General features: G+C 40.7%; 2 protein-coding genes across 4 annotated transcripts in view; one reads left to right on the forward strand and one right to left on the reverse strand.

The window, feature by feature from the left end:
* On the forward strand, positions 1-9,734 carry slc24a1 (solute carrier family 24 member 1). Of its 3 annotated transcripts, none has more exons than XM_069688425.1 (11): positions 1-140; positions 1,827-1,931; positions 2,216-3,431; positions 4,472-4,531; positions 4,815-4,923; positions 6,171-6,251; positions 6,480-6,568; positions 6,753-7,004; positions 7,094-7,183; positions 7,395-7,561; positions 7,670-9,734. In XM_069688425.1, exons 3-11 carry the CDS (start codon positions 2,376-2,378, stop codon positions 7,917-7,919), a joined length of 2,154 nt encoding a protein of 717 aa, XP_069544526.1. In that variant the 5' UTR covers positions 1-140; positions 1,827-1,931; positions 2,216-2,375; the 3' UTR covers positions 7,920-9,734. The 3 variants fall into 3 exon arrangements, with proteins under 3 accessions (XP_069544526.1, XP_069544528.1, XP_069544527.1); XM_069688427.1 differs by having other exon boundaries at positions 2,216-3,104; XM_069688426.1 differs by lacking the exon at positions 1-140 and adding an exon at positions 207-291.
* Positions 8,738-22,181, reverse strand: part of dennd4a (DENN/MADD domain containing 4A) — a 24,252-nt gene continuing 10,808 nt past the window's right edge. Inside the window, exons 15-31 of the mRNA XM_069688424.1 lie at positions 20,652-20,785; positions 20,190-20,322; positions 19,622-19,828; positions 19,372-19,500; positions 19,117-19,261; positions 17,780-17,902; positions 16,258-16,368; positions 15,578-15,649; positions 14,642-15,477; positions 14,305-14,524; positions 13,668-13,759; positions 13,398-13,573; positions 12,746-13,118; positions 11,784-11,901; positions 11,330-11,492; positions 11,166-11,230; positions 8,738-10,589 (exon numbers count right to left, since the gene is read on the reverse strand). Of these exons, the coding sequence (XP_069544525.1) occupies positions 10,453-10,589; positions 11,166-11,230; positions 11,330-11,492; positions 11,784-11,901; positions 12,746-13,118; positions 13,398-13,573; positions 13,668-13,759; positions 14,305-14,524; positions 14,642-15,477; positions 15,578-15,649; positions 16,258-16,368; positions 17,780-17,902; positions 19,117-19,261; positions 19,372-19,500; positions 19,622-19,828; positions 20,190-20,322; positions 20,652-20,785 (3,234 nt within the window). The 3' untranslated portion in view covers positions 8,738-10,452. The remainder of the gene's footprint in view (positions 10,590-11,165; positions 11,231-11,329; positions 11,493-11,783; positions 11,902-12,745; positions 13,119-13,397; positions 13,574-13,667; positions 13,760-14,304; positions 14,525-14,641; positions 15,478-15,577; positions 15,650-16,257; positions 16,369-17,779; positions 17,903-19,116; positions 19,262-19,371; positions 19,501-19,621; positions 19,829-20,189; positions 20,323-20,651; positions 20,786-22,181) is intronic.

Genomic DNA, 22,181 nt, shown 5'->3' on the forward strand with positions numbered 1-22,181 from the left:
GCAGAGAAGAAAATCGTATACAACAGTGCACTCGTTGTTGTTGTTGTTGTTTTTTAGCATCTCGAGATCCAGGTGATCTTGGATTTGAATAAACTACCGAATAGTTTTGAAATCGTCGAGGAAGAAACGCCCATTTCAAAGTAAGACCGCTCACACTTACTGTGTTTTTAATGCCTTTTAAAGGGATATTTCAAACGCCTGTCAGGCTTTGTGACCAATGCTCTAATGATCAGGTTGAGAATGAGACACAGCAGATAATCCTTTCAAAAGAGTTGACGTGTGATGTTTATGGTGAGGACTTGTCAAACTTCACACAACCGTGCTTTGGAGTATCTTGCTTCTGTGATTAAAAATGCACAGACTATTATTTGAAATATACACAAATGGAGTCTGATCTACTGCATTATTGTCATTTGATCTCGACTGTATCGCTTCCTGTCATTTACAATAGGTATCGCAGTGGGGCAAAGATGTTAGTATGTGAATCATGCTGCTGAGATTTTGGATTGTGCCACTCCATAGTCTGCTAGTGAAAAGGCTGGACTTGCCCTTGACTGCCCTTCTTTTTACAGCTGTTATTTTTTAGAGATGTTAAAGCTGCCAAAAAAAAAAAAGGCAATTTTATTTTATTTTTTTAAAGAACAATAAGGAATGAGATCGAGAAAAAAAATTAAAACTGCAAGCAGGAATATACAGACCCTCGCGTACGAGGGACCGCATATCACTGCTAATAATACAAATAATTCATCAAGGCAAAATACGATTTTACAGTCCTAAATCCCTCCCTCGACAGCCGTAACTAGTAAAACCCTGCCTCCTCCATCTGTTCAGTCCAACATAACGTGACAGGTGCAATATGTCTGCGCAAGAGGCTGAAGTAACCGACGCTTTTAGCGTAAACAAATATTGAAATACATACTCCAGAAAATCGCAACTGTATTATGGTTAAATACATCAGCATAGAAAATTGAAACCTGAGCTTGTGTTACTTCAAAGACTAGCGGTAACGTTACATTATTTTGTGTGTGGTTACGTTGGTCTGGATGTTACAAATACATTCGGTGTGCTGAAGCTCGAGGAGGGGGAAACATTGATAGGTCACGGTGAGGTTTGTTTACAACACACTGCGACCGACATTTAAGGAGTTAAAAATCTAACACGTAGACGAGACGTTATTAATCAGATCACCGCAAAGTCTGACAGCCACAGTTAACTTGATAAAAAAAAAAAACGCTCCAGTTACAACTCAAGGCGCCCGACAAGTCTGACAAAAACATATGCCCTGCTTTCTTGTTCAATTTTCAAAGCACAGACATATCAAAGCCCCGCAGCATTGAGTTACAATGTACACCGCTACTTTAGTCCGGGTGGATACCAAGTATACAACAACAACAACAACAACAACAACAAAACGTTCCTCTGTGATACACTTTAAATAGTAAATTTGATATTCCTGTGCTTAAAAAGTCGTCATAAAATTCAACAAGGAATGCCGGTATTTTACCAATAATGCTACTGGTGTATGGACATTATATAGCTTTTATGGACTGGAGTTTAAAGGTGAACCTATACCGTTCAAAACGTTTCAATATATAATGAAAGTATTATTTCCAAGGGTAAACCTTGGATTCATGAGATGTTTTTAATGCTAAAGTTATATAACGTAATACCATTAGACTAAATGAGCACTTTGTTTTTACTTCATGTTAGATATTACTCAGGTATACACACAAAGTGAGAGTGAGACAATGCACATAATCCTCTTAGAAGACTTCAGGTATTAGGTATTATACTGATCCATTGTGAAGACTTGTTCTGTGTCCTAGATAACCCTCTGGCCATTGACAATAGTTTCTGCCTCAACAAACAACTGTGGAAATCTGCTTTTGGAAATTTTTACACCCCTGGCTTTGCAAGACATGAATTCCATGGTAAGTCTGTATCTGGCATTAAGATGGACTGTTTTGTTTGATCTCTTTGGATTTGATGAGGAAATTAGTCTTGCCCCTTACCACATTTGTATTTATTTCATTTACTGCAATATTTGCTACTTTGTTGTTCTCTCAGAAAAGCATCATGCAAAGACAGTAATCATGACATCTTCTAAATGCAGCTATGAAGTGCATGTATTTATGAATAGCTCAAATGTATACTGGTTTTCAACCTGCTGTCTAAATGTAATTTTATTCCTGATGCTCTCTTGAATTTACAATAGGCTGGGTTTTCCAAGGAGTCAAGGATGTGACATGAATCCCACTGCTGGAGTTTTATATTCTTTCACCCCACAGTCTGCTGGGGAGAGAGCTGGACTCTACCAAAGCCTATTTATGCAGCTTAATTCAACCTAGCCATCAGCAACACTGCTTTAAAGGAAAATGAATTGTACAAGAAGGAAGCGACTGCAGCTGAGCCGGGTTGTGTTTCTCCTCTCTGGGGTTTTCCTCTGCACCCTTTACCAGCTGACCATCAGTGCCAGACTGTACGAGCCTTTCCCATTGCCACAGATTGGAGAGGATTTTGGAGAAGGTTCAACAGAGGGTGTTGAGGAGGCTACAGTAGAGACTGGAGGGCTGGAGGAACCTGTCACTGCGACACATGAATTAGAGCCCACAGATCAAACAACTCCAGAGATGCATGTGGTAAATCATACAGATACAACTTTAGATTTCAAAGCTTCCACCACCACTGAATCTCCATTATTGCCAACCACAAAGCGGACTAGTGTGCATTGCATCTATGTGGCCCCTGAACCTCCACCAGAGATACCCACACCAGCTCCAGCTCCAGCTCCAGCTCCTCCCACAACCCCCATCACTCCAGCTTCTCCTGGTGAAGCTCCACATATGAAGGGTGAATACCCTGAAGATATCTTTTCTATTGAAGAGCGTAGACGAGGCTGGGTGGTCCTCCACATTATTGGGATGATGTACATGTTCGTGTCACTTGCAATCGTGTGTGATGAGTTCTTTGTTCCTGCACTGGGGGTCATCACAGACAAGTTAGCCATCTCTGACGATGTTGCAGGAGCCACCTTCATGGCTGCTGGAGGTTCTGCTCCTGAGCTTTTCACCTCCTTGATAGGAGTCTTCATTGCCCACAGCAATGTGGGTATTGGCACAATTGTTGGCTCTGCAGTGTTCAACATTTTGTTTGTGATTGGAATGTGTGCTGTGTTTTCTCGGGAGGTTCTCCGTCTAACCTGGTGGCCACTTTTCAGAGACGTATCCTTCTACATACTGGGCCTCATCTTACTAATCATCTTCTTCTTGGATAATGTCATAATGTGGTGGGAGAGCATGATGCTGGTGGGGTGTTACACTCTCTATGTCATTTTCATGAAATTTAATGTGCAAATTGAGCGAGCATTCAAGACCCAACTCCACAAACACAAGAGCATTGTGAAAATTATTGCTGTGGAGGAACCTGAAAAGGTAAGCACTCATTGTGACACATTTGTATAAAATCTGTCCCGTCCTCACCTGACCCACTAATGGTTCTGTTGTTATATCACAAAATGCTCTCTGTTTGCAGGCATTTGACCAAAGTTGTCTTAATGCTTCTGAATATATTAGTATCCTTATTTTGTGCCACTGCTATGTAATTGATTACAAAGCTGTGGAGCTTCAAACAACAGTGTATACTACTATACAAGACAAATATATTCCTCTTGATGTTGATATTTAAGTAAGCAGATTTTAAGATCCTTGAAAAATGATTTACTGGAAACAATTTTGCTAGTGTTTAATCTTTTTGACATAAAAGTAATGCTGTCACATAATATGTCCTTCCACAAAACAGATCTCACTCATGTATGATTCTGTATCTTATTCTGTCATAGTCATCATATACAGTGTGGTTTATTACTAAAACAAAGAGCAACACATATCATAAGTTGTGACATCTCTACCACTGCCTGTAGCCTCATATACTTATTATGCCAAAAGAGTGAAATGATAAAAGTACAGCGTAAACACTGATGAATAAACGCTGATCAGCCCCAGCAAACTAATCCTTTGAGGAGCTATGACTATGTACAAACTGTACCATCAACATATACTCTGTTTAACCCTGGTAAAGTATTATTGAGGCTTGACATGCAGGGTTTTTCTTAAGCTGGATACACTGCTGAGGGTCGGGCTCCCGAAGAGCAAATGTTATTATAAAATACTGAAAATGCTATTTCACATCATACATACCGGTAATCACACTATAATGCTTTCTTGTTTTTTTTGTTTTATGGGGACGAGGGATACATTTACAAAATTATAATCCTCCATATGGCACACAACTACATAATTTTTACTGAGATGCAATACTAAGAGGACCCCAATGTGTGCAATGGGTGAAGTAGCATTGTATAAGATTATAGCATATGGTATATACTGATTATTAAACTCTACCAAAATGAAATAACCTCAGTCTATCTCTACCAATGAATGATTATCACTGAAAAAAGCATTGTTGCACGCAGACAAATGGGGACGATGAAGATAATACCCCTTCTGTTCCAGAGGACGACAATCGGTTAAAGGTAAAAATCAAACAGTCACCCAGCCAATCAACTGTAAGAAGAAAGACACAAAAATGATATCCTAGACACTCACAGTGTTCATTTTTGACCATTTATCTGCATGTTATCTCACATATTATCTTTCTGCAGTCATATTAATCACAGCATCCCTACAAGTGCTGTCTCATGTAAATGCACTTGTTGAAAAAAACATTCTGCCATCCACTTGGAAATGATTGTCTAACAAGATGTGACTGTCTGTATCATGAGTAGCTGTCGTGACCTCAGCCATCTCTTTCCCCAGTTGAAGCCATCCCTTCAGCGAGGGGGCAGTTCAGCTTCTTTGCACAACAGCACCATGAGAAACACCATCTTTCAGCTCATGATTCACACATTAGACCCTCTAGGAGAGGGTGAGTACCATTTCTCTGCAATGACTCCCTTGATGTGAACCGAGAAACCTTTACACGGACTGTCTGGTGACCATGTCCTTCTTATTGTAAAATGGATTAGCAAAGTGTCCCATTTGACAGCAGCACTAAGTCCAGATTGATACTAAGCAGATAAATACGTACCTCAGTCTATAGAGGGCTCCATTTGTAGGCCCACAGTGAAACATAAATAATAATCTCAGAGGAATGGCTGCAGTTAACATAGGGAGTAAAACATTTTCAACTAATGCCCTCATTGAAGTGGTTAATCTTCTGTTAAATTATTTAGGATACAGTAAGTAAGGAGATGCAGTGATATTTGGTTAAACAATGCACTGAGCAGCTGGTCCTGTCCTGCTTTCACTTTCAGGAAAACAACCTGATAGGTTAGTAAGGTTATCTTAATGTATTCTTCTATGGATATCATACCTGGGTAATCTCGAAGCATGTGTTTCTGTTCTCTGGTCACATGCAGCAAGACCATTGTACAGTATGTACCAATTAATGTACCTGTGGTAAAGGCTCCTGGTTTGCTTGTCTTTCAGGCCTCAGGGCAGCAAACAATCCACTACTCCAACATAATAATCAGCTTTTGAGTGAGCCTATGAAATCTGGATCACAGGTATCAAACCTGCTCTCTTTATCTAAGTACAATGAATCAATTCATGACATCTGTTCATGTGGAGATGCATCCAGGAAACATTAGTCAAATATCTGCGGCTTAATTGATGCTTTCAAAATAATACAAAGTTTATTTTGTTAATCACATTTTTTCTGATAGGAGCACTATAAAAAACAAAGCTTGATAAACTCTTTCTATTTTACTGTGTGTTGTGAGATTATCTACATCTACTGTTACATTGGCCTGAGATGAGTGTATTTAATCTGAAACATTGGAAATCCTTTTATTTTCATTATCATTCATTTGTGCTTGAGAGAATCAATTTTATTAGAATGCATTTGTGTTATCATTAGATAGCAGAGGAACGATCCTGTCCTGCTTTTTGTTTCGTAGTGCGTCTTGTTCCTTTGATGAGCTCATTCTTCTTTCATGACGTTGATCTGTGCCGCAGTAAACATGATGTTGCTGTTGCTGTTTTTGCTGTGCTGTTGTGATATCTGTCACGATTCTTTGTCTTCCACATATCACTAGTAAAGTATTTTAGTCACATGACTGAATAATATCACACCATTCTAAACTTGTTTTTTGTTTGTTTGGTTGTTCACAGGGAAGTTTATGGATAAGGCTGAGACTCTGAATAATGTGGCCAGACGGAAAGCAGAGAGCAAAACTCAAGACAAAAGTGAAGGTAACATGGAAGGATGTGATGGTGATCAGATGCCTTCAATAAAGCAAAGTCTGCCCATGAAAACAGGCTGTCATCTAATCCATGCAAACAAAATTCCTCCATTTACATTCACTGCATTTCTCCATATAACTAGTTTCTGAAGTCTAAAATGACTTTGGAGTTCTTACAGATTGCTGTGAGTGAGAATCATGAGGGAAATTAACACAATGTTTGGGATTCCCTTCACAGATGGTGGTGGGGAAACAGGGGAGACCAAAGAGCCAGAGGCTGCCCCAGCTGCAGAAGCAGAGAAGAAGGAGGAGCCTGAGGACAAGAAGGTACTTTCCACCCATGTCCTGGTAGTTTTCAAAGAGCCCAGAAGTCAGTATTTGATACCTGTATATGTAAGAGTCAAAGTCCAGAGCTACAACTTTGGGAACCAGCATCTTTAGGCTAATTTGGTTGTTTCTTTAATCCTATTTATTTCTTTACTGGTCCATCATGATGTCTATTCCACTTCAGGAGGATGTACCAGCCGGAGAGGATGAGTCAGGAGCCTCAGAAGACTCCAACAGTGACGAAGAGGACAGCAACGATGACAGTGATGATTCCAGTGAAGATGAGGATGATGAGGATGAAGAGGAGGAAGAAGAGGAAAAAGAAGAGCCCCTGTCTTTACAGTGGCCTGACAAACGACGTAAGCAAGCCACCTACCTCTTCCTATTGCCCATCGTCTTCCCTCTGTGGCTCACAGTTCCTGATGTTCGCAACCAGGTGAGAGATACAAACATATTTATGAGATCAGCTGTGGTGTGTTTAATTCCACTTCATCTCACTTTTACATCACTCACTTTGTCTAATAGAAATACAAGAAATTCTTTGCAGCCACCTTTCTGGGCTCGATTCTGTGGATAGCTGTCTTCTCTTACCTCATGGTGTGGTGGGCCCATCAGGTCAGTGACTGCAGGGAAATGTATTGGTTTGTCATCTTCGTGTAAATTCATTTATAAAAAAAAAAAAATTCTATTCAAATCTTTCTGGACCAGTAAATACATTTTAAAATGGAGATTAAGATTATGCCCCAAATTAATAATCTTGAGGAAAAACGAGTAATTTTCCATTTCTGTAACTTCAATCCTCTTCTCTCCCGGTTTGTTGTTTTAGGTGGGTGAGACCATCGGCATCTCAGAGGAGATTATGGGCCTGACTATCCTGGCTGCAGGGACCTCCATCCCCGACCTCATTACCAGTGTGATTGTGGCTCGTAAAGGCCTCGGGGACATGGCTGTGTCCAGCTCTGTGGGCAGTAACATCTTTGACATCACTGTGGGGTGAGCCTCAATAGCTTGATATGTAATAATTGGACAAAAAGCAACTGAATATGCAGTTAACTGATTTCTTTCTCTCACATCTTTCTGTTTCTGTCACTTTATCAAAAGTCTACCAGTCCCCTGGCTCCTGTACTCATCCATGCACAATTTGGCTCCAGTGGCCGTCAGCAGCAATGGGCTCTTCTGTGCCATCGTGCTGCTCTTCCTCATGCTACTCTTTGTCATTATTTCCATTGCAACGTGTAAATGGAAGATGAATAAGGGGCTGGGTTCGACCATGTTTCTCCTCTACTTTATCTTCCTGGTGCTCAGTGTTATGCTGGAGGATCGTCTCATTATCTGCCCTGTTTCCATCTAAAAGTTTGAACACAAGCCTTCGCATACAGCAAGCACTCTCTCCACTTGTGACCTGAGGCAGAACTGTTAACCCCTACATTTAAGGCTCTCATGAGCATGGGTCAGGATATCTATTGAAACCATTCAGAGAGCTACTGTATTGCTCTGCATTGTTGCCAGTGGCATGTCTGGTATGTCAGCAGCAACACACAAACTACAACTTTTTCTGTCCTTACCGAAAAACACGAGTTTCCTATGTTTCCCACATGGGACAGATATGAGCACATGTATGACACATGTTGACCACATGTTGCAACATATAATAAGATGAGGAAAATATGTGGAAAGGTTTTCACATGGGCGTCACACATTACACCATGAAAAAGTTCAAAAACTTTGGCAACATAAATGTTTCACATGTGCTCAATCCCATGTATATATGGTCACATGTGATCACGAGTTTTTGCACGTGAAATTCATGTGTGAGTATAAAACCCGATATTGATAGTAATGATGGCAGCTTTTAAAGTAATTTGTTTTCATTACAACAGGAGTTGCAGAGCTACTTTGCATTAAGGTGTAGATTGTGCAGAATTAACACCATAATTAATTTTTTTGACTGTTTACACAACCATGTCTATGAAATGAAATTCTAGGTCTAGAATATGTGCACATTTTGTAAAATGTAGGTTTCTAAATGTGAATTTTGTAAAATATGTAAGTATGAAAATGGTTTTATAACACTCTTGCTTATAAAATTATAAGCTTGAACATAGTTTCTATTAAAAAGGTGAGGCGTAGCACTCAGCTTGAAAAAAATTAAATCAATCTTCACACCTGTAGAATAAATGTGTTTATTCATAAATGAAGGCAAACTATAGATCCAGCCTGGGAAGAAATTTGATTTCTTTTTTTTATGTAAAAATCATACAAATTAGTATTTGTTTTACAAATTATAAATATTACTTTGGAAACATTGTTCAAATTGACAAATAGTGTAAACAACACAAAGACATAAAATCATGTTTTGGTCATCTGTGGTTCTTTTTTTGTCACTGGTTACAAGGTGGTTAAAATGCAAATTTACATGCTGTGAGATTGGTGTTTATTCCAAGCACACAGCCTCTTAATCCAGCATTGTGTCATCGTAAATTACTGTGAAGTCCAATGATAAACTGTGGAGCTGCATCACATTACAAACAGAATCAAGGCAGGTTTCTTTCAGGTAAAAGTGAAAGACAATATTAACACAGTGAACTATCCCACTCATTTTCTAAAGGGATTTTGAAGTAGGGCAGGTTAGAGTCGCTCAAACCTAACACCTTTGACATTTTTTTGTATCTTTTAATATGCTCAGTGCAAAGAAATCTGCACTGCCATCTGTTCAAAGAGACAGTCAGTCTTTATAAGTGGTTAAAATATCCTTGTATGCTCTGTATGTCACATTAAAACAGTGCACTGTTGTCCAAATATCTAAAACTGACATCTACACCATACAGTGAAGACCAAAAAAAAAAAAAATACAAAATACTAGAGCCAAATACTCTGTACATTTTCATGGAGCCATTACTGTGTCTGTAAATTCTTGATCAAAAAAACATCTCGATAAAACCAACAGAAAACATTTATTTCATTCATTATTATTTTACAATTAGTTTGATTGTACCATTTTTTAGGAAATGTATCCTTGGTTTAAACACAGAAATGATCCAATCCTCTCTTTAAAAAAGGTATTGCTTATAAAACTGTAAATAAATTACAGAAGTATTATTCCCTTTTGGTCTCTTTTGGTACATTGTACAAAAAAGGATGAACAAATAAATATTGTGCACATACATGAATCGGATGTTCCCTTCTTGATTCAGAAACTATAATGTTTTATAATTTTCCACCATCTAGTTTAGTGTATTCAGGTGTATGTGCATGGCCCTGTCACGTTTACAGGGTACACACGAGGAGGAATTCATTTGATTTTGTACACTGAATCTAATAGATATATTAGACAGTACAGTGAGTCCTGCAGCTTCGAAATAAAAAGTGACTTAAACGTAGGCTGCTGGGCCTCAGGGTTACGTAAGTGAAAATAAATGTCTCAAGCTCATCTTGTCAAAGTGCTTTGTAAAAACATGAATGTCTAAAAGCAAGTATGTATTATACACACACTCAACAACAGTCTTAACAAGGTCACCAGGACCACTGAGGATTTTCGACAACGTGATCATACACTTACTTTTACGTACTTATTCACAGTTTCAACAATAACAAAGGCATAAAATATACTGTATAATAACTGTACAAACATTTAGTCATACTGAAAATACATTAGATTTTTGAAATATGTACAAACACAAGGCCTGTCACTTCATGCCTCTCAGTTCTGACAGTAAACAAGAAACTCGTGGCAGTTGCTTTACATTAAGTGTAATTTCCCATTGTGCTTAAAAGAGCTTCGTGCTCCAGTCAGGTGAACTGGTCCTGAGTCTGAAGGGCAGTCTGAATAAAACAGCAGCAGTGACTGTGGTTGAAGGAGAAACAATGAGACAGAAGAAGAAGTTTTACAAACTGGGCTCTCTGAAAGTCCTCCTGCACTCCATGACCCCTGCTCCGGGAGGCCGGTCACAGTTGTGTGTCAGTTTAACTTGGTTGGGGGTGAGGCGATCATATGCCAACTTATACTCCCGGTCAAAGGCATCTGCAATGAGATAACGGTTTGTTAAAAATAGGCCAGCACACTTTCTTTATATGAAATGTATTTAATCCATTACATCAGATCTGTCTTTATGAAGAAAAAAACAAGTCTACAGTCATAGCAGCTCTGCTAGATACTAATGTTAAGTTGGTAACTGGACAAAGAAAGCATGCCTTCCTCCCTTGTGACTTTTCAGAATAAAGCAGCCAAATTAAATAAGTCTGGGTGATGGGACAACATTATATTTGATTTTAATGCTGATACATGAAAGGGCTATGACTAAAAACCACAGGTGCACAAGGTGGGATCCTAATCATAATCAGTGTAAGACTGTAGCTTTGTTAGTTGGTTAGGCTGAGAATTGGGATGGTATTGACGCACAAAAGCCCATCCAGAAAACCTTTATGGGCTCCTAACTGGTCTTTGGCCACAGTGCTTGGCACTGGCTGCACCGTTGATAGTTACACAATTGCTCAGGACACATTTTAAGATATATATCTGGACCAAAGGGCTGGACTGACATTTCCATTCTGTGCTGCTAGCATGACTAAAAACAGGATCTCATGGTTTTGAACTTACTGATATTAATGCTGTTCCGACCCAAAGCCACCAGAGAAAGGAACAATAAATCTCTGTAGAGGCTCCTGTTTGGGAGAAAAAAAGAGAAAAACAATTAGACTTTCCAGTCATCTTATCTTCCCTCTGTAACTTCACACATATTACAAACGTCCTTATTTCTTCACCTCTGTCTCTTGAAACCCAGCTCCGGCCCCAACAGCTGGATAATCTGGCTCATGGGCTGATAGACATCACTCTTCTTAATGGTCCTCACAAAACTCTGCAGGAGCTCCACAGTGAAGAATTGGCCTTCTTCACACAGTCCGGAGCGAACCAAGGAGTTGGCACCTGCAAGGAAAGAGAGATAAAAGTCACCCTGATCAAAGGCTCGTTCATCTCCATCACTCAAAATAAACTCTGAAAGCATAGCACTAATAAAGATGGCATGACTAATAGGAGTCCTGAGCTGAATTATGCATGATGATCTGCTTCCTTAATATGCATAATTTAATTTGCATGTAAATATCTGACCTTACCAGCAGAATCCCTTTTTTTTTTTTTTTTTTTTTTAAGTAATTTCACCTTTTGAAATATATTGAACCACAGTGCATGAAAGGAACTTATGCAGCAGTAACTTACAGTGTGTGTTCCACAGGATGTAGCAGGGTTGAACTTTGTCTTGGTGCAATTTCAGATTGTCCCACATAATCCTCACTAGCACCTGCTTACTGTCCTCGGATGAAACCATCTGAGAAGTCTGAAGGGGATAAAAAGTGTAGAAAATTAATCCCTTATTACATCAGTGCCTAAGGGTAGAATTTGAATCTTTAAAAGCATTTTGTTTTCATTGTAAGTGAAAATATGTGCTGCTTTTAGGTATTGTTGTTTTGTTTTTCAAACTGACACTAGGAGTCGCCAAAGTCACAGTTGGCCCGGACATGAATTAAGGCTCATAATACCCATGTAAAAACTACGGTGTCTTTCTTACACTGTGTCCACACAGGAAGCATAGTGTGAGGAGCACATTTATCAGAGCAGCAGCAGTGAGAGCTCCGTCTGTTTCTACACAGGAGGCATTCACCTGTGTTTTGGACACACTCAGAACCCAATGCACAATGACTGTAGTTATGGTAAGGTGTAAAGTGGATGGATACAGATTTGACGCCTTAAAATAGGGTCTTAGCATGTAGCCCACAGGACACATCAACCATCACACTGGCTGTGTAAACAGATGCACTGATTCAAGACCTTACTTTTCCGCCAGGGGCACACGAGACAGACAAATTAAAAAACACATCTGAAATGGTTTCTGTATAGACTCAGCCTCACACTTTGGTTTTTGAATCGATAAAACAAATTAGAGACTTGTTATTTGTCAACTTTAAAAGTGCTGGTAGGTGGATTTTGCACCTTTTGCAAAGACTCAGGCTGCTCTTTGCCCAGTTCAAATCTTGTACTGAGGTAGCTCGTGCCAAAAACATGAACAAACCTATAATTAGAAATGTTTAAAAAAATCCTTTAAAAAAGAGTTGATAAAGTGATGACTTCATAGTTAATGGGTCAATCTACACACAAGCATATACAGACACTATCATATTCACCTGGTCTGCATGGCTACAGTGTTGGGAGGCCAGGATGAGAGCCGGCAGGTTACTCGGCAGCTCCAGCCTTCTGAAGTACCACACAAGGTTCCAGAAGACAATGGGGTGTTGATCGACAACACTTGGGGAGGAGATGGCCTGGTCGCCCTCGTTCACCAGCAGGCTCTCCAGCTCCTTCCACAGAACCAGAGGGCTCAGGTAGGGCACTGTCACCGGAGCGGAGGCGGAGGCCAGGGGACTAGCACTGCTCTCCTGCTTCTGCAGGGAAGCTGCAGATGACTGATCTGCACAGTCTGCCACAGATGTTTTGGCCTCGGGATTGAGTGGCACAGACGTGTCCTCCTCTTTAACAGGATTACTTTTCTTAGAAGACCTGAAGGGAGACACAGAGTGGATCTGTTTAAAGAGGCCACAAGGATAAAGGATGTTTTGTCTGTGTCTATATGTGTGTGCGTGTGTGTGTCAGTGCGTAAGGAAAACAGCACCAGACAACTAGCAAGACTTTAGAAAAATAGAAAATCTAGCACAAGAGATCAAAGACATTACTCCTTACACTATATTACTGAATTCAGTGTGAAATGATGGATGCACCTGATTAATTATTCAGAGAATTAGTGTTCAGCATGTGTTAAGTATACTGTGTACTTTTTACCTGCTCAGCGGTCTGAGATCTTTGATTTCCACGTTGAGGAAAGGCAGGAAGGCCGTGCCGCAGAAAGGACAAGTGCTGTTGAGGTTTGAGTCGTTTGCTGTCCAGCCTGCCATAATCTCCTCATCATACACCAGACAGTCGCATGTTTTACAAAGTGAACAGCTGGACATCAGCACCTACAACAGGAAGCATCGGGAACATGGAGAAATGATCACTTATTACAGTCTGAGTCAGTGTACAGACAGGGATTTTTATACACGAGTATTATACCTCTATGGTATAATTAGGAGTGGGCTGGAAGCGGCTGGTGTCAGGGGAGGACTCTGGAGTGTGAGGAGTTTTAGAGGAAAGCGCCAAACCACCTAGAAACGTGGGAAGATTATACAATTAGAAAACACAAGGCAAAGCCAAGATTTAACACACTATCACATCTACACATATCTGGAATAAATCAAGCATAAGTGCACAAATGCAACGAAACAGCAACCTCTTCATCAAAGTCTGCAATCAGTGGACAATTTGTTTTTAGGTTTAGTGAATTTGTGTCTCACATTTGTGTTTCTGGGTGCGTGCATGCACACGAGTGTGCATGTTCACGTGTTTATGTTTAGCATAGGGCCTGTGGCTGGGTGCAGAAAAGCTACACACTGAATCAGCCCTCATGCCTGTTGACCTCGTTTCCCATAGAACAACACCCAACTCTTTCCATTACTTCGACTGTCAAGAAGTGTTTTTGCTCAGACCAATACATAACTGTCATAACCGTGATGTAACGAGCACGGCTGCGAGCCATGACTTTTTACATTGGAGATGCTTCCATCAATGTCGATTGTTCAGAAACCAAAGCCAGCAACTTTTTATCCAACAATATTGATTATGCAGGCTGACTAAAGGATGTGCAACAAACCAGAGAAGGAGTTGTGTCTGAACACTCTGTTGGGGGTGCTGGGACTGCCCAGGTTAGCTTGGTAAGCCCCCACAGGGCTTCTCCTGACGCGGGGCACACTGCCATGCTGGGGGGAGGTAAAGCAGTCTGGGTCCAGACAGGAGTCATTATCAACAAGGGAGGAGCATTCCGTCTCTCCTGAGGTCAGTGAGGACACACTCATGCGATCATAGTTTGTGTCCTGCAGGCGACAATGAATAAAAAAAAAAATACTGTCACATTACTGGAGTTAATCTTAGAGACAGTTATCAGCATCATGTTGGAAATACTTGTGTGCGAACAATGCTACACAACTAACCTGTGTTAATGAAGTCTGAGAGGACAAACGAGAGTAGAGGCGACTAGCCTTCTCAGCCACACCCTTCCCTGCTGATAAGACGCTGCTCTTGAAGATGTCCAGAGTTGGGGTGAACAGCGAGTCCATAGAGAACGATGAGGTGGAGGGAGTAGGAGACGATGGTGAAACCAAGGAGGAGGGCCTCTCCCTGTCTTTGTTACAGACGCCCAAAGGAAGAGACGGTGACGACCTCAGCCTCTCCTTGGATTTAACAGGCAGTGAGAGGTGTGTATGGGAGCGGGGCAGGGTTGAGGTTTGTGGGGAGGTGTGAGGTGACGAGGAGGAGCGAAACAAAGGGCTCGAGGGGTTCTGCAGGTCCATACTTGGCGTGCGGCTGCTCAGAGGGCTGTTGCCATTATTCATGTACGTCTCAATCTCCTCAGCGAGGTTGCGGCGGGTGGTGGGCGTGCTGCTATTGTCACACTCTTGTACTGTCTCTGTCGCTATCAGTGACAGGGGATCAAATCCCGTCTCAATACCTGTCCGCCTCACTGTCCCAGAACTGCAGCTGATGCTCCTCTCTAAGGCGACATCTGTCCTCTCCACTGCACCACTGCAGCCGACACTCCTCTCCACCAGAGTTTTATGTTTATTGGTCTCCATGTCTTCTTCCTCTAGTCCGTGCAGTCTGTCAGCCGTGAGGTGATGCTGTTTGGCTGAGCTGAGGAGAGGGACGGTGAGCCTAAGGGTTCCCTGTCCACCAGACAAGTCGAGAGAATTTGGCCTCTCCGTCTTTGGCAAAAGTCCACTCAGATGAGCGTCACTAGATGGACTGGAAACCAGCCTGCCGCCACTGCCTGTGACCAGGACATGTTGCAAGACATTAAGATCAGAGATGCGTGTCATTTATAAACAGTTAAAATAACTTCATGACAATCTCCTTTAAACGTACTGTACCTGCATTAGGATCTGTTGATCTGCAGCCTTTAGTTAGAGAGGTGCTGCTCATTGGAACCTCTATCTCAGGCACTGGAAATTTAAATGATAACAAACTATTTAGCACAGTTTAATGCATTTGGCCAGTTGATCATAATCTGTAATTGTATTCTAAAATAAAAAAAATTGTTATTGGAAAGGATTAGTGCTACTGTTCATGCCAACATGAGGCTTTTGCAGTGGGAAGGAGGAGGGAGAATTGGCAGCTGTGTGGTTGCTTAAGAGACAAATTTCATCTTAAAATATGGCTGCTTTGCATTCTGGCCCAAAAAATTTAGTAATAAGCAATTAAGGCTGTGATGAAATGCCACACCGATTAGTGAGGAGTACTGCTTATAAAGACTGGAGCATAGATTGCATCAGACACAGCACGTAATTATTTGCAACAAAATTCGAGACAAATCCTGTCATGCAAACAATCACCTGCTTACACAACACCTTCATCCATCAGCAGAATCTGTGTCTGAAAAACACCTAAATATAACAGCAAATGGATGAGTGGAGAGCACATTACACCCACACTGCGATGTGATGCAGAAGCCTTTAAAAGCAGAGTGTTCATTTTGCTGTAAGCCGTTTCACTTCGGCAGAAATGGTCGCTAAGTGTCAAAGATAAGGGATAAAAGTGATCCATAACTCACTGGACTGTCTCTGTCCTTTGTCCTCCACCAGCGCTGTGTTGTCACTCTCTCTGCCACACAACCTCTCTTCCTCTTTAGATAAGGAATCGTAGCCTTGATCTGATTGTCCACCTGAAAAAAATAAGAAGATTTACTCCTCTAGGAGTGTTTTTCCATATTTTCCCTCACTGTTGTGTTTCTTCCTCCAGAAGGAGTTGAGTGAATATAAAAATTGTGTCGTTAGTCTCCATAGATGTTTTATAAGAGATGGCTGATCAGAGAGTTTTTCTTCAAAAAAGCTTGGTGACATTCCCCACAGCTTAAAGCACACAACACTCCCAGAATAGAAAAGCAAGAGCAGCAGAAAAGGAATAAATCTTTTTAAATCTTGCATCATCTCCACAAGGTCAAATTGCAGGAAGAGGTACAGACCTGATCCACTGTGATTTGTATCAAAGAATTCCTTCATTTAATAGTTTGATGAGACAAGTTGTCCCAGATTCAGATCTACAATATATCTATGAGTGTTAGCTGGCTGATATACCACTATAAGCCCTGTTGTCTCTGTAATAATGTATGAAAAATCTATTCATCATAATATACGGCTAAAGGCACATGAAGAAACCAACAAAGTGCAACCAGGGTAATGAGAAAAAACAATATATACATATACATATAGACATCTTTTCCAACTTTCCATTTATTCTACATGGAAAACACAACAACAGTGACAAGCTAGGGGGGAGCGAGCAGTGGATCTGACTGAGAACCTGAGGACACTAATACCGGAAACCTTACTGCACCACAGATATGTCAATCAAACCAGGCATGTTAACAAATATACCTCTTTTTCTAAAATAACAAATTTTGTTATTGGAAAAGATTAGTGCTACTGTTCATGCCAACATGAGGCTTTTGCAGTGGGAAGGAGGAGGGAGAATTGGCCTAATATCTAATTAATCAATAATTGATTCCAATTTCAAAATGACCACCAGAAATACCGATCCAAATTAGTGAATTTATCTGATGATATCATAATTACTTATGGAAAAATGTATTGACTTTGTATTTCATGAGAAAAGTTCAACAGTAATCTATTGGAGCCAGAAGTTTTTTGGAGCCAAACCCTATTGCTCAGTGGTATTGCACTTTAAAGCACTTCTGCATTGGCCTCACTTTTCAGACCTGGACACGTTGTCTATTTCTATTATAGTCTATGCTTTCCACTGATCTTTGAGATTGTAACTTTTAAAATTTGGAGGTAATTCTTGGTACTGGCGCTTTTTGTTTCTTTATATATGGTCAGATGTCTGATTGAAAGCAGAAGGTGCAGAGTACAATGAAGGAAAAACTATTTAACTGGAGTACAGTGCCATTTAAGCAGAGAAATGCAAAAATAAGGTTTATGAATCATGTGATTTAACCACTTTTAAGGTGGTAAATTAAATCAAATCAATCATAGAGAAATTGAGACACCTGGTACTATTAAAGACTGAGTGTGAAATCGATGGGAGAAGAGAGAAATAGTGCTCTGTCTTCCTACCTGTACTGAATCCATCATCACTGGAGTCCATTTTAGTGAAGTCAGTGTCGATGGAGGTGCGCTCAGCAGAGTCATTAGCGCTGTCCAAGCTGCCATGACTGACTGTGTCGAGGTCACTGCCATCTGAAGGGAGATAACAGAAGAGAGAGGAGATGAGAGGTAAAGCAAATGACAGTGAGCCAACAGGTTATGAGACCACAGCCCAGTTCGTGTGAGAGCACTTTATAAAGACTCACTGAGAAGTGTTGTAATCATTATCAGCCACTGCAAAGATGCAGAAATGTTCTGATTGCCTAAGAGCCATCATCGTGATTGAATGTCACCCAGCATAAAAAGATTTGTCTTATTTTTAACTTAAAGGGGAGCACAACAAAGAATGAATGAATCATGTTAAATTACACGTTAGTTTTTCACAAACTACAAATTCACAGAAAAAATAACTAAAGGATCACAATACTTAACATGGTCATGTTTCCATTCCTGGAGTTTTCCCTTTGTAAAGTGAATCAATTCAAAATGAAAACAACAACAACAGCAGCACAGTACATGGTGCACAGCATGATGTTTTCATTCGAGCCCCTCACACAACATGCCATTATGGTAATGAGAGTGTCTTTGGGAAACTGTGGGAGTTAAGGACGATATCAAGAGCAACCTGTGTGTTGTGACTGCTGGGGGGGAAAACCTCCTTGCTCTGTTTAATTAGTGTCATTAAAGAAATGCAGACTGGGAACAATATATGCTGGAGGAGGATCGAGGTTGGATAAACCTTGTTAAGAGACCAGGAAGGAGCCTTGAATAAATGACTGCTCCCTCGTGATCACTGCCATTTACATGCATTCATTAAGAACTACAGTAGCTATCAAACTGATAGCTACTGTTATCTAGCTATTGAAACTATCAATCTGTCATTTACTTAATGTTGTTGGCAATTGAAAAGTAAATACTACTGAACTTATAGAGTCTTGGGTATAAAGCAATGACTCTCCTGCATGCAGTCAGTGTAGGAGTGCATGATACACTGCATGTCAATTTAGAGGCTTGTGTAGTATTTGTGAAACATTACAAGACAATTTTAAATGCACACATAAACATCTAATTTTCTATGTATTTCTAAAAACGTAATGATTGAAGGCAGCTTATTTCACCCTTCTAATATTCACAAAAACTTGTTTTGACTTGAGGCAACACTGTGTCAAATGCTGTTCTCTAGCCAGATGGTTATGAATATCTGTGTGGTTATCAGCTGAAATTATCTTCATGTCTGGTATTATGGTTTATCAGACATCAATAAAAACTTACTGAGGGTCACTGAACCAGGACGTTTGTGCTTTTACCTGACAGCTGAGGATCTCTGTGAGGAATATGTTGTTTTCTCCCTGCTTGCTTGAACTGCAGCACACCAAGGACCACGTTCCTCAGCTTTCCCCACAGAAAGTAGCCTCCTCTGGTGGTGGAGGGCCAAGTACTCTCTAACACTGCCTGGAGCAGGGAAATATCACATTACAATGTGGAATTTAAACTAAACAGTTAAGTGTAGAGTCAAATTAGCTTATTTCTTCCTGTTTATATGTTTAGGTTAAAGCACACACCTTGTTATAGTAGCCATAGGTGATAGCATTGGGTTGAACTCCAGCCTTCTTCATCTCAAACAGGACCCTGACAGCCAGGACGGGCTGGCTGTACTGGCCACACAACTGCAGCAGCACACGGTAACACACCTGTGACAGAATACCGCCATCATTTTAATATTAAATATATGCACTGTAGTTATTTCAGAAAAAACACCATTCATTTATATCTAAATATCTGAGTATGTTTTTATACATCGCAGTTTCCTACCTCGTCTGGAGCCTGCAGCTTCTTGTCTTGCATTTTCCTCAACACATCATAAGCTGTGCGCAGAGCTCGCACCTTCGAGTGGCAGTTGCCGACGAATCCTGGCAAGCAGATAAACCAGAGGCCGTAGCACTGGCTCAGCAGACACTTGGACCACATCTGAGGCATAGATGAATAGGTTTTGGCCATCCTTTGAGCTGATTTGATCTCCTGCGATAAAAAAGACCAGATGTAGAGATGATTCTTTGCCCTTTCACGACTAGATTTACATTTTGCATTCACATTTATACCAATAGCATTATATAGAATATGTGCAGATGCAAGATAGGGACAAATTGCAAATACAAAAAAAGATATTCTCAAACAAGGATCAAATCTGACATTAAACCTGACAAATATTCATGTTTGTCAGGTTATGTCATTATAAGGTTCCACAATGGGGAAAAAAAACATAGATAATCTTTTAAAAATAAAAATAATTCTTTACATATATGGTATTAAAGAAAGTCATCGCTCACCTCTAAGCCATAGGTCAAAAGTAATGGTATTTACTGATTTTAATATGGCTGACCTGTTTAGAGCGTCTGAAGATGGCTGTAGGGCTGGCTGGGCTGCTGTGCCGTGAGGCAGTGCCTGCTGATGAAGGGTTTGGTCCCTTCATAGGCTCCAGAAGCTCAGCATTCAGCACAGGGAACCCAGAGTAGCTGCAGAAAGATATGTACTCACTTATATACCAAGATATCTAAAATAGACATCAGTTCCACATAAACAGTGGCAATCCAAGAGACATGCACAATAGTTTGTCTCTGATACTTTCTAGCACCGACATATGAATTCAAAAGCAATATCTTCTAGCTCAAAATAGCCACAAAGCTTTGCAGCAGTGACAAATCCTTCAACAAGAGCCATTACGCTCCTTCTACAGTAGCATTTATGTGCACCCAGTGTGTATGAGAAAATGTGCAACAGAGTAAAAATAGAGAAGCAGTCTGTCTTGTATCTGTCATTTAGAGATCGATCAGCAGTGTGATACCTGTAGCACAGAGGATGTTCCTCTCCCTGTGGTAGAGGAGGCAGCTCGGGAGGGTTTATATAAACCGTGTGCTCACTGCGCTGGGACTCATCCAGTTCAATCAGTCTGGCGTCCTCTGGCCTTTCACTGTCCATCTGGTTTGCAAGAGAAACACATTCATCATTGTTCTTCATCTTTCCTCTTGCTAGAAACACAAATCTAAAGGTGCTATTACTGCTGCCTGAAGGCTCATTGACATGTGAGCCCTCAGATCTGATCACATATGAGGCTCACTGAGGACAAGTAGATGTCACTAATGAGACCATCTGCAGCAGAAATACGGCCTATGACCCAATTCCATTTATCTAAAGGGCTCTGCCAAGACAGAAGCTTGATCCCGTGAATCCTCCAAGACTCAATTAATCCAGGCTGCAGTGACCTGGACAAAATTGATGCCTTGTTGCTCTAGGGACACAAGACCATTTAACTGTACTGCTTTGGCAGCACTCCTCAATACGAAACTGCCACATTTGTTTCAGCTCATAACTGAATGATCTGTTCTTTGGAGACATGTGTAATAAAAGTTCCACTGCCTGCCTGTGAACAACAGCACCAACACAGAGTAGCATTAAAAAGCTTACATGTTCTTTTTTTTTAGGAGAAATAAGCACCAAATATTTGTCTGTCGGATTGTAAAAAGCCTTCTATGCTGATGCTCAGTCACTTGGCTTATCTGAATTGATTACCAGCTTATCTAGGGCATGAGTTTCACTAAAACGTTAATATTATGGCAGCAGCTGACGAGTTCCCCAGTGGTGCTGCATTACAGAGTTTGTTCCACTCAGTTGAGTGGATGATTCAGTCAACCGACTCTCACTGACCTGTTTGCCCTCACTTCGATTCTGCTCAGTGTTTCCTCGCTCGCTGCCCTTCCTCTTACACCCAAGAGGTCTTTCTCAATCACCACATTTGTTGTCAACCTCAGCAGCAATGATGCTGAATGAATCAATGCTTCCACTTCTCAGTAACAACCGCAGCGACCAATAATGCAGGACTTCTAACTGTTCACACAGGATGTAAATGTGACTTCCTGATTGCACAAGTTTGCAAGAACAGAGAGACACAGAAATGGTTTTGGAGGGGAGGGGGGTGTTTTTTCTTTGTGTGTGTGTGTGTGTGTGTGTGTGTGTGTGTGTGTGTGTGTGTGTGTGTGTGTAACAAAACATGTTGACAGGTTGTGTTCATAAAAGCTGTCAAATCTGCAATTAATTTGTCCAAGCTAACAATGAGCACAACTTGCCCACATCCCACAGGACTGTGACAAAAAAGCTCAAAACATCACAGTAAATAGGGGTTGTCAGCTCTGCCTTTTTTTCCCGTTTCCCTTTGTCATTCCTCTGTATTACAGTATATTGCATGCAGAGTAATCACAGAAAATGTCAAAGCCCGTATTATTAACCTCATTGTTTCATGACTGAGAGAAGGGTCAGGGAGAATGAACTGAGCAGTTCTCAGATCTTTCTAACATCTCCTGGTTCGGCCATGCAGATT

The sequence above is a fragment of the Brachyistius frenatus genome, unplaced genomic scaffold (assembly GCF_029030835.1).
Source record: "Brachyistius frenatus isolate BFR_SWC_R1_liver_20210118 unplaced genomic scaffold, ASM2903083v1 Contig_589, whole genome shotgun sequence".
NCBI classification, from domain to species: domain Eukaryota; kingdom Metazoa; phylum Chordata; class Actinopteri; family Embiotocidae; genus Brachyistius; species Brachyistius frenatus.